The 19,701-nt window shown below is 38.8% G+C and overlaps 1 protein-coding gene across 31 annotated transcripts in view; it reads right to left on the reverse strand.

Moving 5' to 3' along the window:
• RIMS1 (regulating synaptic membrane exocytosis 1) overlaps nucleotides 1–19,701 on the reverse strand; it is a 278,881-nt gene that overhangs the window by 25,012 nt on the left and 234,168 nt on the right. For 14 of the 31 annotated variants that reach the window (XM_063124976.1, XM_063124973.1, XM_063124971.1 and 11 more), the window contains 2 exons: nucleotides 18,712–18,878; nucleotides 5,134–5,369 (listed from right to left, as the gene is read on the reverse strand). The exons of 14 other annotated variants lie outside the window; for them this stretch is intronic. In XM_063124976.1, the coding sequence (XP_062981046.1) occupies nucleotides 5,134–5,369; nucleotides 18,712–18,878 (403 nt within the window). Of the gene's footprint in view, nucleotides 1–5,133; nucleotides 5,370–15,021; nucleotides 15,166–18,711; nucleotides 18,879–19,701 lie in introns of those variants that run through there. 3 more of the 31 variants (XM_063124997.1, XM_063124996.1, XM_063124988.1) reach the window with 3 other exon arrangements.

The raw sequence follows: 19,701 nt of genomic DNA on the forward strand, positions 1-19,701 counted from the left end.
ATAAAATAAATTAATGTCACTAATTCACTTGAGGAGCAGACTTGAGTTGCAGAGAGAATTAGGGACAGAGGTTCATAATAACGCTATAGAGTAAAGTCAAAATAACCAAATTTATCCCCCATGTTGTTAGCGATTGCAGCTCACTTTCTTGTTCAGTGTTATTAACATTTCCTTAACTCCCTATAATTTCCTGTGTTCCATTTTTCAAAAGCCAGGTTAATTTGGCAGCATTCTATTTTCATTTTCATTTTTGCAGTAACCTATTGAGGTCTTCAGGGTCCTTTTGATTTTAACAGGATCGGAATTTACTTTTATATGCAAAGTGTAATTCACAAATGTACCATTATTGGTGTTCCTTCCTCTTCTCAAATTGCTAGCTGATCAAGGCATTTTTGCAAGCTATGTCTAGCAAAGACTCTCTCCCCCCACCCCAAGTTGTTCAGAGATATTGGGCTCAATCAAAGTAAGCCAGCCGTGGCCACCGAAATCAATGGGATTCAATGTGTGTGTGTGATTAATTTAGGCCAGGTGTGTTGAACCTCTTCCAGCCCAAGGTGAATTCCACTTCAGAGATGCTCTCGGGGACTGCATTCCAATGGTGGGTGGGACTTAAGGCATATGGGGCGAAACCAAAATAGCCCCCTCCCAAATCGGCATATTTTAGCTTAAAGCTCTTACTGCCAGTAACTAAGCCTTAGGAGAGAGACATTTAACCTTTAAGGATGGAGAAAAAACTGCACCAACATCAGAAAACCATCAAACCATTAGAAATTGGGGGAAATGGGTGGGGCTAGGAAAGGCGGAGTGGCTAACTGAGGAACCTTGGAGGGCCAGATTTGGTCCCCAGGCCTGTGGTTCCTCACCCCTGACCTAGGCACACCTAACACACTCTGGTTTGAAGCCTGAGGATTGGATGTTGCCTTTGCTACACTTATGGACACAGAAAAGCTATCTCATTGGTTTGATGAGAGCTGGAGATCCAGACATAGACCAGAATCCAAAGAACTACTTTGACTCACGTGCATAAAGTGGGGCCTTCAAGTCCTTCCCTCCAAACACTGCCCAATAAACCAACCCCCAAAACTCAGGGCAGCTTTACCAACATCATCTTATATGGTACAAGGAGCTGCTGTTAAGGAAAAATAGATGAGAAGCTGTTTGGGGTGCATTACAACTAACATTTTAGCCTCAAACACAAAGGGCGATTTGGGAATGCCAGTAGACTCTTCGGCATCAGTAGGATTGACATATATTTATCCCCAAAGTCTACATTTTCTTAATTTAGGGTTAAACAACCTGTTGGTAGCCTCCGGATATTTTGGACTACAAGTCCCACAATCCCTGACCACTGATCATGCTAGATGAGGCTCATGGGAGCTGTAGTCCAAAACATCCAGAGGGCATTAGGTTGCTTATCGTTGTCTTAATTTAGGGCCAGAGCTCAAACAGTAGCATTTTTAATTTCACCACAGAAACTCTGCCATTTATACTGTGGAGTGAAGGGGACTGTAAAATTGCACAGGAAAAAGAATATTTATTCTATTAATCTGAATGCAAAAGCCAAACCTATAAAATAAGTGAGTGTAAAAGAAACCTTAAGGAATACTGTTGAAGACAGAAAGGGGGGGGGGGGAATCCAATAGACAGTGAGTCTGTTTAAATCCCATTGCAATACATGGGATTTAAGCAATTTAACAGCAGCATGCAATCTTCCTTATGAGCAAAATCCAATCAATGTTAGAAGGATTCATAAATATACTTGAGACTTGGTTTAGATCAAGTCCTTTCAGTTATTAAAGAAAATCCTTAAAATCCCTTAATCTTTTGCTACAAATAATCCCTGGTCACATAATGAGCTCTGTTAAAACGATTACAAGCATTCAGTGACATCCAGGTAATGGAGTATAGCTAATTATTTTCACATTCCTTCTACTATGATATGAGTGCTATTAGGAGAAAACAGGATTGGCTCCATTGTTTCATATTAATTAACCATTCTAAAACTGCTCAGCTGCTTGGCATGATGTTACAACTTTCAGCAGTTGCATCCAAATTCCTAAGCCTTCACAGAATATATATGTGCATTGTTTCCAAATCACTTACTGAACTGAAAACTTCCTCACTGCATTCTGAATTCATTGGTTGGGAGGACAAGCACAAACATGTGTGATAAGAGACAAATATTTCTCCATGATTTCTAAAACAGGGAGCATTTCCAGGGGCAATTCAAACATCTATTGAATTAGGTTAGATTGGAGTAAAGCTGCTAAGTGGATAGAGAAATCTAATGAGCTATAAATGCAAAGGATCCTTACATTTTTTTCGACATAAAGCATAAAAGGCTGAGGTCAACCTGTGATCAGAAGGAATAGTCAACAGCATTGCAATGCAAGCAGCAAACAGTCTCCATAATGTCTGTATTTTGTTTTCCCAAAGGGACCCATCAAGGAATTGTGGCATTGTTCAGAAACTGCCAACAGAAATCACTGCATTGAATTTTTACCACTTGTAGCGTTTTTTGTCAACATCCAGTTTTGGCAGCCCAACAGCATTACACACAAAGATCCGTTCCTGAATACGTTTCACAAGCCCATGCTTAGTACTGTGTGTCAAAAATAATCTATGAAGGAATCACCTCCTGTCTTCCTCAGAGAGGAAGGGAACTGTCATCACATTGCACTAAGATTGTGTTCGGTGACGTGAATACTAATTTTAAAAATGGGATGTAGATCAAAGAAGATTACACATCCAATCAAATTTAAAACTGTATCAGAAAGGAAAACTTCTCCTCTCCCGAAATCACTGCACAGCAGTGGCTACAATCCAGTTATCCCTAGCTTTGTACAAATGTCTGAATATGAGTTGCACAGATTCCTGAGAAATTGTCACTTATTTCATTGGAAAAACTATATGAAAGTTGCCTACAAAAATAATCTTCTCACAGAAAATTTACACACAGAGATAAACTGAACAAACACATTATAATGAGACTAAATGTAAAACCAACTCTTGAATTGATTTCTCAGAGGAAAAACTGAAAGAAACTTTTTGTCTCAAATCTAATAGATTTATATAGGTGAGCCTGATAGATTTCAATTGAACTTGATTCTGAACCAATGGCCTTACCACTGCAACCTTTGTTATTATTGGCGCTAAACGAAACTGAAATGTATACCAAAGTCAGTTGAGGGTATGTACTTAATTATCTTGACACAAATTAATCTATTTCCAGTATCATGCATACCAGAAACTGCATCATTCTGATAATTATAATAGTACATAAAGAGTTACTTGATAATGTAGGTTGAGCATAAATATGATTGTATATGTTTGAACAGCAGTATGCCTTCATTCTTCATATAAAAACCTTGCAGGGTGAGGGAATGTAGAAAAGCAATGAAATGGAGATCACTCTTCCTTCAAAGTTTAAGCTGAAAGCATTTTTCATTTAGAAGTAAATTTTACTGAAATTAATGGGACACTTCCGGCAAACGTTTTTGGGTTGTGGTGCTAGAGATCTATAAGTGTGCCATATTATTTAAAGTGGATCTTCAATTTCCTCAATAGCAATACAGTCCTAGTAGTAGTTGGGCATGCCAAAATTCAGAGATAGCCTTAATGTGTGACTTCCTATCCTTCTTGCAAACAAAATGTAACTGCAGTTTTGTGAGATGAAGTCTGCTTTTGAAGCCTGGTGGCCTCTTTGGAAATAGAAAGCCAGTGCCTTTAATCTCAGCTCTAAATTCAGAATAGCAGAAAAATTACATTCATGGTTCTGATATGATCATTTAAGGAAAGTTATAGTTTTTGCACAGACCATGTTACTAATATGTACTACTACTAATCACCACCACCCGAGTTTAGAAGATATTTTAAGATGTGCCCGTTGTCCCTAAATTATCTAGGGCATTACTGCAAGTATGACACACAAAATGAGTATTTCATATAGAATTAGTCTTGGTATAACACCCCCTTCACTCTAACTTCAGAAGTTCTACAATAAATCTGTTGGCTGAAACACACAAACACATTATTCACCTGGCAGGTTTATTTGAAAACTGCAGATATATATGGCATTAATCAATATTTAAATAGCTGAATTTCATTTTACCTGTGAATGCCAAGGATGGGTGGGGTGGGAGGAAGGGTGAGGGAAGATTTGATAACACAAATCAGAAATATTTGACATACCTGCAGACTGTGATGATCGTGATCATGAGATTGACCCACTGTTGTAAGTCTGATTGACTTACGTCAAGTTTTTCCTTTCCTTTTTAAAGTCACTTAAGGATGCCTGCTCTCCTCACTGATTTTAATAGAACTGTGTTCTATTATCTCTTCCCTCTATAGCAGCTCTGCTCTTTCTTTAGGCTATAGAGAAGAGGCATTTAAGATTTCTGAAGTACCAAGAAAGAACAGGGACTTTGAAAGCATGTAATGTATCATCATGCTACACTCTTATTAACTCACTTCAGTAACCCTATTTTTAAGGTATATTTTTTTCAGGTAAAGGACCCAGCAGTAATTATTTTCAAAATCAATACCTTTTTCTTTAAAAACAACAACAACAACATTGTTAAGCATTTCAAATTGCGCAGGGGTTGTAACTGGCCTCTTTTTTATATTGTATGTATACAGTACAAGGAACAGAATGAAGTGTCATCGCTCTTATTCCATTATGATTCTCTGATGAAAATCATGGTTGCATCAACCCATACGCCAGGGGTGCAGAACTTCATGCCTAAAGTTCCATCCAGCCCTCCAGTGTTACCCAGAAGGCCTTGCATCCTTCCCTTGGCCTTGCCCCCTTCACAGCCACCCCATCCACCAACTGCTGAGTGGTTTCCCAGCTCTTGTTCAGTCTCTCTCCCCAGCCTCTCTAAAAGGCTTAGTTACTGGCAGTATGAGCTATAAACAAAAAAATGGGCTGGTATTTTTGCCCTGCCTCTTTTGTCTTAGCCACACCTACCACTGGAATGCGGGCTGGAAGAGGTTCTGCACCACTGCCAGAGACACACACAAAGGAACCCTCCTTGTCAAAACACTGTTTCCTGGAGCGGCTACATCTGCACACTGATCTGATTTTATTATGTTTTAAGGACCACGTTTTTTTACCACACATATTTCACTCACCTGTTTGACTAAGCTGGGATGTGCTTCTGCTTCTTCGAGATACCATGGCAACCACTTTGGCACTAAGGCTTGACCGTCTTTTCTTCCCACCTGTTCCAACCGTACCAACTGCAGTGTCTGATTGACTCCCATCATTATGTTCCAGTTTATACACTTCTCCACTCACACTTGTGCTCTTTGTGATGGTTCTCCCTGAAGTCCCCATCCGTCTGCCTTGCATTTTAGGATTAAACGTACTATATTTACAAAGTAAAAACATACATGTACATTTAAATTATGCTTGTGTTTAATAAAGTCTTCAAATCTTAAAAACATCTTAGCAAAATTGTACTGATTTCCCCCCTAAATAATCTTGTATACTTTCATATTTTTTTTATACCAAGGTACATTGAATTGTCTGTATTCAATTTCCTGAAACTCATGTTCTTTTCCAGATCCTAACTGAAAGCAGCGTACCACTTCCAATTTCCTATTTTTACTCTGTTCGTTCACTGGATCTGTCAAGTCCCACCTGCTAATGCATTGGGAATGTATAAGTCTATGGTCAATGGGAGACGTCTTTCAAAAGCAAGGATGTTGGCATGCTACGCTACACTGATCATCTTAGTAGTAATCCACTGTCCAGCATTCACACAAAAACACTCAGAATTTATGATAGTAGAAAATAAAGGAACAAAGACACAAGTTAACTATGGAGAAGTCTCTCTCTCTCTGTAATCTCCACATGATATATATTACTCTGATCAAAACAAAGAGATGCAATAAAACATAATACTGCAGGGTAAATACATTTCATTAATGTAAATGTTTCTGATGAAAGACAGTGTTTATACCCCTTGTAAGATAAATAGTTATCCATTTACATTTTTCAAAAGAAAACCACACTAAATCCTCATTAAATATATAAATCGTGTTGGTGGTTTGAAAACCCTCCATGCTTCATAGCATAAGCTTGCACAATATAGCTGAATTGATGGGAATTCAACAAGGATGCAGAAAAAATATTCTTATTTCTTCATATAAAAGGCAAAGATTATTATTATTATTATTATTATTATTATTATTATTATTATTATTGCTGCATCATGTCTGTTCAGGACTTAGGCCCAAGTAAATGTTAAAAGCCTAGGTACGTGGCTTTAGTATTATGATTTTAGTTATTTTATTTTATTTGGATCTCTAGTCTGTTCCATCCTATTGGCTTGGGGAAAGCAATAACACTAAAATCAAAATCAACTAAGATTTGTACGTAATATGTTCATTAACAGAGTAACCCTAACAGGTTTGGAGGAAGAGAGAGGTGTTGGATCCTCCAACAATTCCAAAGCCCTGATAGCTCTCACTGGCGAGGGTGGGTGACTTTGCCAGACAGTTAGCATGACAGATCCTACTTTTCCAGAATACACACACCACTGAAAATTGAGAGTGGGGTGGGGAGAGAATTATTTCCCCACCCCACCCTCAAGGTCCAGGGGAAGAGAGTGGCTTTGGATCCTGCAAACCCAAAGCTGCTTCTGGCTACCCCTGAAATGCCATGTTATAGATTTGCACCCACAGAAATTCCTACAGATGTAATAGGCACATAGTCCCCTCTGTTGGTGAAGGATCCCTCCTCCACATCATAATTTCTTTGGACGGCTGTCCAAAGAGATTAAGATTGTTCTGCCTGACACTAAAATACAATGTCAGTATTTTATGCTGTACCATACATATGCTGCACCATATATATGTAACCAGATAAAGCAAAACCAGATAAACTATCTTACAGTGTTTTAAAAAAATAGTCTAAAACTGACTCCGGCAAGCAAGACTCCAGTGATAGGACCCCAACAGCTACGGGCCAGCCACTAAGAATGGGTCTTTTTGTAAAGAATGGATAGATCAATCTTTTGGTGAAGACTTGATAGCCCTTTTGATAAAGACGTCATACGCCAATCAGTGATACATAATCTAGACAACATTTGCAGCCAACATTAAAGGCCATATTTTCATACAATGGAGTATGAGGGGTTTGATCAAAATTATCAATAAGTAGACAATGCAAATGCAGGAGTACTGATGTAATATGTCCTGAGCTTAGAAAGGCATGAACGATGGGTACTAATAGTTGCAACCTTCTCACCAGTCAACTAATGACAAATTGAGCTTCCAAGTGCAGTGATAAATCAAAAAGTACTTCAAGGGTGAAAATCTGAAATCTCAGAGAAAACTGAAATCTCAGCAATTATGGGTTTCTCTATTCCTCCAAATGAGAACTGCCAGTTATCACTACTGTAGCCTGAATTCAGCCTCAATTAACTTCCCCATGTCCAGTACCTCACCAAGGTGAGCTAATGATTAAGCACCGTCATTGCAGCACTTGGGTTGGATCAAAACAGCAGGTGGATCAAGACCCTTTCTATGCTAAATTTTTATTTTAGATCTTTCTGCAGCCTTGGATACTGTGGCCTGCGAATTGCTAATGACATTCCCGCAGGACTTGATGATGGAATTGCTCTTCAGTAGTTTCAGGAAGATCCAAGAGGCTGGTGGTAGGTAGTTGTTCCTTGGGGGCTCAAATGCAGGGTGTCACAGGGCACAGCCTGTTCATCCTTCCCATTGAAGGTATCTATAATAGGGCTGCAGTAATACAGTATGAGGTTATACAAAGATAGGTGACATCCACATTTGAGCCAAAATACTAAGGCAATAAAGGGTGCAACTTAAGCACACTTATCTGGAAAAAGTTACATTGGAATAAGTGGACTTCTATTATGGTTGTAGTGAATAAAATCAGTTTATTGTCTATATTCCTTCATTTAACTGAACTGTTAACCAGAATAGATTTTTTTTTGGGGGGGGGGGAAATGACTCACATCAAGTCAAGAGTGTTGTTTTTTTCAACCAACCAAAAAGAGTTAGTATCCAACCACTGGCAATCAGAATTTAATTTTATTTCTCTAATAAAATATCTATTTGAAACCAAGGACATTCTCTTTGAGAACATCTTGTTTAATGTTGCATGCATAAAATGGAACACACTAAGGAACTGTTCCACATTGGAGAGTTTTTAATAAATTAAATAATAAAGATTGAGAACATTTGACATCTGTAGCTATTAGTACCACACATAGCCTTACAGTGCAATCCCAGGCATCTCTACTCAGAAGTAGGCCCTATTGAGTTTAATAAGATTGCAACCTTAATTTTAAAGATAAATCAGGGAAGAGGGGGCTTCTATAGAAAACTAAAAGGAAAAGAGCAGTTTGGCTCTATTATACATTTTGTTGAATAATGGTTGTGTACAAATAACAATTTACTAACAGTACTAGACTAATAGCTGGAGTGTAAAGTACTCACAGGCAGATGAAGGCTTACAGTCTATCTAAAGACTAAGACAGAGTTGAACACTTTTAAATCCCATTAATTTAAATGGAGATCTAACCAACTGCTCAACTTTCCATTGAAATCAACCCAACTTTAAACTGCTTATAAAGTAAGGGTTTTGTGATGGAATCTGCCATTTCCTCCAAGGAGCCCAAGGCAGCATACATAAACTTCTTTCTCTCCATTTCATCCTCACAACAACCCTGTGAGATAGGTTAGGCTAAGAGTCAGAGATTGGCTCAAAGTCACCCTGTGAGCTTCATGGCCGAGAGGAGACTAGTATCAGTCAATCACTGTAATCATTATATCACATTGGTGCTTAGTAATGGACACTGGCACCCTGGTAAACTATATATCCCATGGCTCATTGTGCTGGGGATTGGGATGTACAGATTGTGTAAAATCCTTTTCATTTGTGTTTCACAGATTGTCACACACCTTTCATTCCATTGTCTGCTCATCAACGGAATCAGATTTTTTTTTCAGTTTCCGAATTTGTGAAAATATGCAGATTCCCCCCAAAATGTGCAAATCCCCTCAAAATGTTAATTTCACCATTTTAGCCTATGGGGAAAATGCACATTTTTGGCTGGTTTTTAAATTTTTGCATACCCCCATGCATAACCAGAACACCACCAATGATTCTGTGGATTCCAACCAAAGAATTATAGAATGCCATTCACAGCCAAATAGGAACTGCTTAAAAGGGATAAAGTTGCCTTGACTGAAACTGAGCTGCTGAAATAGCCAAGATCATATTTGACTGGCAGTACATATTTTAAGTGGTTTGATCCCACTGAATTGGAAATAAACTAAAAAGACTTTATTCATTAAGTGGTACTCAAGTTAGGCAAACATGCAATATAATATAATTAGATCATTTTGAGGTTATCAATATATTTAAATATTTATTTATTTATTTATTTATTTATTACATTTCTACACCGCCCAATAGCCGGAGCTCTCTGGGCAGTCCACAAAAATTAAAATCATTCAAAGTATAAAATAACAGTATAAAACCATAATATAAAATACAATATAAAGGCTCAACCAGATAAAAACAGCAGCAATGCAAAATTAGAAATTTAAAACACCAAGTTAAAATTTATTTATAGACTGTTAAAATGCTGGGAGAATAAAATATGTAGGTCAACTACATACATAATCGTAGATAGATAAAGATATAGATAGGGCAATGAAAATATAGATTAATTATTATATATAAAAGTTATATTGGTGACTGCATAGTCTGATAAATGTCTCTGAATTGTATAACATGATCACAAAATTGAAAGCAAATATCACACATTTATCAACTGCTTTCTAAAACAACTCACCTATGTACTCTATGAAAATACATCTTTTTTTCCGTAATCAAGGCAGCCACAATCACTTCTGAAATAATAGCTTTTACTGTGTTTTTTCAGACATATTGATATCTTAGCAAGAGAATCCTTTGATATTTTTATTCATTAGTAGGTCACGCCTATTCCATATACTTCTTTAGCACAACAAAGAACCATCCAAAGATCAATAATCCATATTCTTCTTTGCTGTCAATATATAGATTTAGTGACTCTGGTCTTTAGGCAGAATCTCTGACTTTCACCAGTGCCAGTTAGTATGCTTTCAGTCTTCTCTGTCTGATACCGAAGAATCACTTACTAATTTTGAGCCCCTATGGAGCCCTTTGTAAGGAGGTTGCTCATGAATGCTAATAACTTCAGAGCATGTAGCACTCCTGGACCAAAGGGAAAGATAATCACTTCTTTTTAATGAGGAACATAATATTTCTAAAAATAAACTGCCCACTGTTATTCAAAGTGTGCCACATTTAAGTGCTACCTCAGATTGTCTGCAATGACCTTTTTTGTCAGCCATACCAACAACAACAACAACAACAACAACATTTAGCTAGAACAATAAAAAATAAATAAAAACTAGCCTGTTCCATAAACTGGCTAAGGTTGCAGTTCTCTGCAAATTTGCTTCAGGTAAACCCTGTTCAATCCAGAGGGGTTTATTTATGAGTAAACATGCATAGTATTAGAATGGAGGCAGAACTGCCTTAATTTAAATGACACTGAATGCTTCAGTGGGACTAAATGTGGTTTAACACACAAGAATTTTAAATGATTTTGTCACTTTCATGTCTGCAACTCTAGTAATTCAGGTGACTAGTAATACAACTTTTTTCATAAGAGTCTTATTACTCTTGAGGAGTGTTGAGCAACTTGAGATCAGCACCGCAAACCAGCATGGAAGACCACACAAGTGTTGCATAATTAACGTGAATGATAATCAACATGATAGATCCCAAATCATGGTGGATATTATCATTGGTACGAAATTGCTGGCTTCAGATGTTGGCAAAACTGAGCCTGGACTTGACGTTGCGAGAATTGGAGTAGCGGCATTCACATAGCCTTGCATCCCAATCTGAATGCTTATAAGAAGAATCAAGATGAGCAAAGCCATGCTTGACCTGCAGTGAGCAAGGCTGTTATTGCCTTGATCTGGGTGAGTTGCCATCTTTGCCCCCTTTTCCTGACCAGAGGCCCAAAAACCTATCTTGGGGGGCAAGTGAAGGCAGAGGTTGCAGGTGATCCCAAATCCCAGTGAAGCTCCTTCTTCTGACTACAACTTGCAAAATCCCCAATGGGAAACTGGCAAAAAGTGCACCATTACCATGGAGGAGCAGGCTCTTGAGGTATGTTTCTGGGGCTTGGGGTAAGATAAGGGGGAGGTGGCGGCAGGCACTTTGTGATCACCCCCAAGCCTTTGCAAATGTTCTGCTGGAGTGCTCAAAAGGTATGACCCCATTCAAGGAGAACCACAGGATGCTCATGCACCCCTGCTCACAAACAGTATTTGACTTAATGGATTAGAAGTGGCTTGGACACATGCTCCAGGCATATGCCCAAAGTATATGGGTAATTTCTGGACTCCCAAACATCTCAATTATTCCTTAGTAAGCAGGAAAAAAGCAAGAAAAAGTATTGCGGCATCTTAAAAGCTAATAACATATTTATGGCATAAGCTTTTGTGGCCTGCAGGCACATGAGAAAGCCACCTGTTAGTGCCAGCTTCAGGTTTTGAGGGCCTTCAGGGTTAGGATGCCCACAATGCCCCCCTCTCTCAGTGGATCTACCTCCTCACAACCATTGTCACCAGCTGCTATTGCTCCTCATTCTCTTTCTCAGCATTATGACCACTTGCTTGCAGAGAGCCGGTGAGCAAGTAGGCTGTGACATTTGCTGCTCCTCCTTCTCACCACCACCATTGTCTGGGCCAGAGCAAGAGGCAGGTGAATAAGCAGGTTGCAATGACAAAGAGGAGGAGGAACTCCAGGGGGCTCTTGTCAGTGGGCCCCTGCTTCTGTGTGTGCCCCTGGGAAGTACCCAGTGATGCCTACTCCTGACATCCGCCCTGTGAACTACAGTCTATGAAAGATGATGCCGTACTACATTTTGATTGCATTTCTACTTGTCCTTTAGCCAAAAGGGCTGCTAGAAAGGTGACACGAGACTCTTTGTTGTTTTTGCTGCAACAGATGAGCCTTGTTCTTTGTATGGAAATTAGTAAGAAGGCAAAAAGTCATTATAAAGTGTGGTGGGATCGCTTGAAATACATTTGCCATTCTGAAGCATCAGAGTAAGACAAAGTGACTTCATGTGACTTCAACCACACTTAGAATGTGGGTATATCTACACTTTTAGAATATTATAAAAGGCGAATCATCACTTCTAAATTTCTGTGTTTAAAATTGATCTTTCCCTGCATGGTGGCAAATTGCTATATAACTGGATCACCTCACACATTTATTGAACCCTATTATAAGAAGTCTTGTTTTACCAAATGGAATAAAAAAAGTAGCAAATAAGGTCAAAAGAAAATTACTTTATGGGGATTCCTCTTTAAAACAGTTTTATTCTGAAAACCATTTTTTTAAAAAGATCTTGTTTATTACATCCAGCTAATGATTAACAAACCACGTACTGTAGTTCTTGTGGAAACACACCTTCCCCTTTTAATTATCAGTGAAAAAAATCATTTATATTAATCTAAGGCAAAAGAAAACGTGGCACTATTGGAAATTCACCATCCCTTGTTGGTAAGACTGTATAGTAAAATCCAATGGATGTGGGTTTTTTTTATAGGCCTAAAGAAATGCAAATATGGAATTTGATGATGAGCCATGGAAAAATCTACAGCCTGCCAGACACATGCTTTATGATAATCACAGCTAAATCATCCTTTATGTCAACAGCAAACTTGAAAACCTAGACTGTAACTGCTGCAAATTCTCTTGTTGTCCTTAAACCAAAGGTGAACCTAAAATTAAATCAATTTCAGCTGATTTGGTTTTAGGAGAACAAAGCTTGAGCAGCACCAAAATACTTCAATATAAACCAGATGCTGCATTTCTCAGGTCTCCCTCCCCACATTTTGCTGTCTTCTGTTTCCATACAGGATCAAAATAACCACATACTCCTTCCTATTTTCAAATAAGATTTCTCGCATGTGATGGACTGGGTGTGGAAACAGGGAAAAATAATCCAGGAGAGGGTTTTTGTATGCTGAGAGGACCTCCAAAATATGTCCCCCCCCTCAAATGTGTTTAGCTTAAAAGGTGTGTGGGGGGGAAGACTCCACTCCTGAAAATCACCCAGGAATGGAGGGGTGCAGCTGCACCCCTCCATTCCTGGGTGATTTTCAGGAGTGGAGTCTCCCCCCACTTTTAATATTTGCAGCAGAAAGCATCACACAGCTAGTGGGGCTGTCAATTCATATGAAAGGAAGCACGTGACCTGCTGCTTGCTTCTTTTCATCTTACGGCTCAAAGGGGAAGAGGGAATCGTCCATGGATAACTGAGCCCAATTCTGTTCCCCACACCACAAAGGATCCATTAAGCTGCAATGTGGACTGCAGTTTAAAGGAGGGTGAGATGTGCATTGCCTGAGGAGCCTCTGGGGCAGCTTTTAAGAGCACGCAGGGGGGCCTTGGGGCAACTGCCCCCCTTCCGGTTCTACTGAGAGAAATAGTTCTGTCAGCAGAACGACACTGTTGCATATGGCCCTAACAAATTTATTGCTTCAATTAATTAAGCAGCTGCTGCTGCTGTATGCTATCCTTAAAGTTGGAGAGTAGCCAATAAACAACTATATGTAAATACTGTCACTGTCCATTACAAATATGCATGTGGGCTTGTGGGTTTTTTTTTTGTTAGTTTGTTTTTGTGCCAGGCACTATTTATAGAGCAAAAAGGAGTGAGAAAAACAACAACAGCATGCATGCGTTATTCTAGGAAAGAGAGAGAAAGACAGAGAGAGAATGCATGCCAGACACCAGGTCATCAGAGCAATGTGTCCTCAGAACTAGCCAGGTTAGCTCGAAAGATGCAAGCTGAGTATGTTTACACCATGTGTATAGCTATGAAGCAATGGTCTTGGAACTATAATTCCCATCATGCAATGAACCTTTTTTCCTGCCCTGCTACTGTAACTGACATAGAAACCAGCCTTGTGGCGCTTTGGGATTGTAGTCTAGGGCAGGGATGACCCCTCCATTTGCCTGGGATAATCCTTAGGTCTACCTAAGGCCTCGGAATCTAGATGCAACCTTACAAACAACACAGTTTTGTGGGAAGCTATCCTACTATAACTTCCAAAGTTAATGCAAAAGAATAATCTGAATGCACCCAATGAGTGACAGGAAGGTCAAGAACAGAATGATTAGCTACTACTCTTTGGACTCAGGAACAAGGAAAATTAATTTTACAGATAGGAATTAGCACTAAATAAAATTCCTGTTCTGTCATAGATGTTCTGCAAAATAATTCAGATTGTACCTGTTATTAGGCCAAAGGTGTTGGCATTGTAGGGTAGTGAATTTTCAATTTGCACTGAAGTCTTTTTTTTTCCCCTGGCAGAAGAGCAAAGTCTGTGAAAAATTATAACCCTACAATTCTAGCTGTGCTAGACAAAATTGAAGCACTTAACCATTAACAAGAGTATCCACAGAAAGTAGATAATGTGTGTGTGTGTGTGTGTGTGTGTGTATATGTGTGTGTGTGTGTGTGTGTGTATCTATGTGCACACATACATACTCTACTTGTAATTGTATGCCAACATTATTATGGTTCTTGGGAATGACATGGTGCTAAGCATAAAGGAGATGGTGGAGGGCAGCTAATCCATATGTGTGGGAGCTCCATGTTTCTTATAAAAAAATCCTCCTGAAATTTAGGATACCTAAATGTAAGAGAACTGAGGGGGTTTTGTGTGTGTCCGTGTGGGCGAATGTAACCTTATGCTAAGTTAAAAGTTGCAAACATACGAGAAAAAAAATAGAAAACAAACTTTATATAATGAAGATACCATCTCCCAGCTTTTATGTAAGACAGTAACCAAGCAATGCATAAACAGAAGCTAGGACATCACCCAGCCCCCCAAACTAGTAAAATAATGATGACTAGGATTACTGGGATAAATACACAAGGGAAGGTAGCCGACCTTTACCTCACATCAGCAACAGTATGCCTTCTCCTTTTCTTGTCTTCCATATTCATTTTTTTTCCACTGTGCCCCGTCTTGTCATCTAATTCCCATGATATCCTTCTTTCTTTTTTCCCATCAGTTTTGCAGATCTCTAAGGACTTTGACCTTTCCATAGTCACAACATGCAGGCATGCAAAATTAAATGTAGATAACTCAAAATGAAAATAAGGAACTCCAGGAGCTAACTCTACATTCACATGAAAATTCAAAACACTAGCAAAGAAGAATAAAAAGAAGAAGAAGAAACAAGCAACTTTGAATTTCAAAAACAAATGCTACCTGATTGAGAACAAGAACCATAGCTTGTTACTTATAAGAAGAAGAAATGATTTGTTATTTTCTGTTTCAAGGTTTCATAGTATGGGAATCGATTTATTATCACTGTGTAATGTTGTAAAGATTTCATAATTAACTAAATAAGGATCCTTCGAATAAGCCAGTCAGACTGGCCTATTGAACAGGGACGATTCAAAAACTGTTAGCTATCCCAGAAGCAGAGCATGAATTTATCCAAAACTATTAATTTGGTTGCTTTGTAGTTGTTCAGAAGATAAACCACTATCTGTCATGTTAATACTTCAGTTCTTAAACATATGAACTTTTGTGACTTTAAGATAGGAAGAAATTATTCAATAGTGATACAAAAGGAATTACTTTGCTAAAATCATGTAAAAATAAAAAAACAACACAATAATGGTAATGAACATCTTATATTTGGATGCAGAAATATTTTTAAATGGTTTTATGTGATTCATATCTTGGGGAAATGTTAACATTTTTATTATAGTAGCTGTGTGCTTTGTGCACTATTTTGTCTGTATTCGGTCTACAGTTCCCATCATGCCTGGGAATGATGGAAGTTGCATCCCAACACCTTAGCCTTGCACTAGAGCAGTGGGAAACACAACGGTAGAGCCCTGCTGGACTGCACCCTGTATCCAAGACTGGGAAAGAGTAATCCTCCAGAGGGTATAGAAGCATATACTACAGCTACTTGCAAGCTTTTATGTAGGTAACACAACAGAGAAACACGTTTGATTTTTTAGTGCAATTGGATCTGCTGTGTGACTAAAGGTCCTCTGTCATTGAGCATGCACATTTCAACATGAACATTTAAACACATGAAGATTTGGCTCCATTCTACCAAGAACAGTCCAAATCCCATTAAAAGGGAAGGAGGCAGTGATAACGGGGTGGGGGGATCCATTGCTTGCCTTTTCCTGGGGGAGACACACACACAAAGGTAAATAGTATAGCCATTGCTGCTTGCTTAGAACTGAAGAGCACTTATGCCTGACTGTTACCCAAGTTTTCATGTGCCCTCACTAACCACTGGCTGAACTGTTTTAATGTAACAGAAATCTACATGTGAGATTTCATTTAAATGGAACCCTCCCATCACACAAGTCTTTAGGTCAAAGGAAATAATAACAGCTACAATTAGAGCGCAATCCTATGCGTGTTTAGACAGAAAAAAGTTCTCCAATTCCTATGCTGGCTGGGGAATGCTTGGAGTGGTACGAATACCTCCCCCATCTAAACATACATGGGATTGCAACTTCAGAACATTACAATATAGGTATTTAAATATGGACTTAAACAATTAAGCTGTACTATAATGCAGGATCAGATGCAATTTACACATTTAATACTGAACCCCCAATTCTAGAGGCAGCTTTGCCATTGACTTAAATTAGAAGCTGATAGAGCCCTGCCCTTAAAAAAAAACACCATTGCAGTTAAAGTAGTATTGATACCCAGAAGTCGGTTGCAAATCTTATAACTGAGTCAATTGGTCATATTTTTGTCAGAGCAAGAGTAGGATTAAGTTTCAACGTATGAATTCTGGTAACCTTTCAGTGTCATCCCCCCATCCCCCCAAAGAAAAGCAAATCTCTTTTTGTTGTAAAAAAGTGACACGGAATAGATTCAGAAAACCATTCGATGTGTTATAGTGTTTTGTTTGCATGGGAAGAGTCAGCTTTACCATCTCCTGGAAGCTAATACAAATTGGGGTTTATCTGTTTGCGGTATGCTGTGATCTTGCCATGTGTTTGTGCTGTGAAAGAATGTGCCTGCAATATATCAGACATGGAAGTAGCCAGTTATCACAACATACAAACACAAAAGGACTTCATGATGGCATCACCATATCAGTTGCCTATTCCAATGGTATAGAAATATTATCTATCTACATATAAACACACATATACATTGGAATTGGAATGTTCACAAAACCTTTTGCAACATCACAAAATAAAAAGTCATTTCATGAGGGGGGGGGAAGTTAGCCTGAATTGATTGGCCTCCTAAAAGTAAGACACAGATGATGGTATTAGGGGCACAGGGATGTCTACAAAAGGTGATGTGTAGCACCAAAACCTATACTTGCAGTTCCTATTGGGTAGCTTTCAACCCTACCCATCCTTTTGTGCCCGTTGCGCAAGTGGCCACCACCACCTGCACATTATCAATTTAGCGCTTCCAGGGGACAACCTGAAAGGGGGCAGGTTGGCAGGGATTGCCTAAGGGAACTCCGCCGACCTGCCCCCTTACAGATAGCCTTTGGGTCTTGCACCCCGAAGCACGAATTTGCTGTTGCATAGCAGACAGGATTAGATACTGCCCATACTCCTACAAACGTAGGCCCTCCGTGTTCTGTGATCTTTCTGCCCAATCTAGACTTTGCAAGCATTGCAGAGCATTGTGATGACACCTTCTGGGCTCTTGAAATATTATCTTAAATATGTGGGGGCTGTTTTTCCATGAATGGCTCCTGCCTAGATGATGTCATGTTTAAATGACCCAACCACATTTAGGCACAGAGGTCCGGGGGGGGGGGGAGGAATTGCGCAGATGCCAACCCTGCAATCTGCCCATCTTTCCCATGATACTCATTTTATGGGAAAGACCTGTGCAACTGACTCTGTCTATGTGCTTAGTCATTTCAACACTACTTCAGCCACATGGCAGCCACTCACTGGAAAGTGGCTCCCAGGTAACTAAGGCCCCAAAGATATGCCAAAGAAGGTGAAGTATCTCCTGAAGCAATATATAGGGTTTTTATACTGCATGTATACAAATATCCCAAATGGTTAACTGAATTGTGTCACAGTGGAACTAGCCTGGAATAACTGCAGGCCTTATCAACTGTATTAGTAGGAAAGGCTTGAAAATTTTGAAACTATCAAAAGGACTTTTTTTTTACAGAGCTTTTAGCAGCATTCCTGAAACCATTATTTCCAGAGTTGGCCTCATAAAGTTTTCCAGATTGTGGATTTCTACAAAGGTCCAACTCAACCACAATTTAACTACCTTCTTGTGATAAATGCGAAAATAATTTTATTACTATGATTTTACAGTCATCCGCTCTATGAACATTTGAGTCTGAATAACAGACCAAATATTTACTGCTGCTCAGATTCAATTTTACATTATTATTATTATTATTATTATTATTATTATTATTATTATTATTATTATTATTATTATTTTGTAAAATTATAAGAATCCAAAGTGTGTTTGTGCCTTTTTTTTTTGGTGCAGCTAAAAATTATAATTTGTATATATTATGAAAAAATATATACGGCTGCAGTTGTTAAATTTTGGTCAAACAGAATGAACTATTGTAAAACTGTATCGCAAACTCACCTGATTCTGCCCCTGGGGCGCTCTGATTGCTCTGACATAAAGCTTGTGCTGCTGAGGCGAGAGGCACTGCTGGTACGGGAAAGAGCTGACTCATCACTGACATCACTATCTGATGATTTGGCAGAGACGTTATCACAACTTCTGTACTGATCTGTTTGTATGTTATACTAAAGATTAAAAGAGAAAGCGTGAGTTCCCTTGACGCAGTGCAAAAAAAATTGATATAGTTTCATAATATTACAAATAACAGTTGAGACACTGATAGCTTCAGCATAGTTCAATACTACTACTACTACTACTACTACTACTACTATGAATTAGTAGAAACTGAAACCAGAGGAGATACTTTCATGAAGCCTGGCTTGTTTGGGGAATACTGGTGAAGCCAAACATAACAATGACTCAGGAAGGAGTTTCACTTCTGAAATAAATCAATGCACTCCTTTGTAAATGGATTGAATTCCAGTGCTTCTGTACTCACAAAACAACCCCTATGAAGTTGCTATGGCTTTAAACAGAAAATAGCTTGGCCGATAGCACTGTGAATCACTAGACGATATATGACCATACTTACTATCAGTATTAACCCTTTATTTTTAATTTTAGGTGATAACAAGAATATTTCACCATATTGAGAACCTTCAGAGGTGACATTAACTGAAGATTTAGGGTTGTTAAATGATAATGATAAAACTGTTTTAGGTTTCTGTGTTAGAGCCAAACTGCATGTTATGCTAATAAGTAGGGTGTAGCTGACTGAGGCTAGTCTATTTATTTTCTTCTTTAACTCTAGTGTAAACATAGGTGGCCCCATTCAGATGGGGACCACTATGCTCAGGAGGGTAGGGTTAAACATTTCCCCAGTAAAAAAAAAAGTCTCCATTGAAGTCAAGCCTCAGCTAATTCTGGTTTCCTATAGGCTGCTGGTTGGCGCCTGTGTGAACAGAATGCTGGAGAAGATGGATGTTTGGTTGCATCCTGCATGGCTCT

Source organism: Elgaria multicarinata, chromosome 4 (genome assembly GCF_023053635.1).
Source record: "Elgaria multicarinata webbii isolate HBS135686 ecotype San Diego chromosome 4, rElgMul1.1.pri, whole genome shotgun sequence".
Classification (NCBI taxonomy): Eukaryota; Metazoa; Chordata; class Lepidosauria; order Squamata; family Anguidae; genus Elgaria; species Elgaria multicarinata.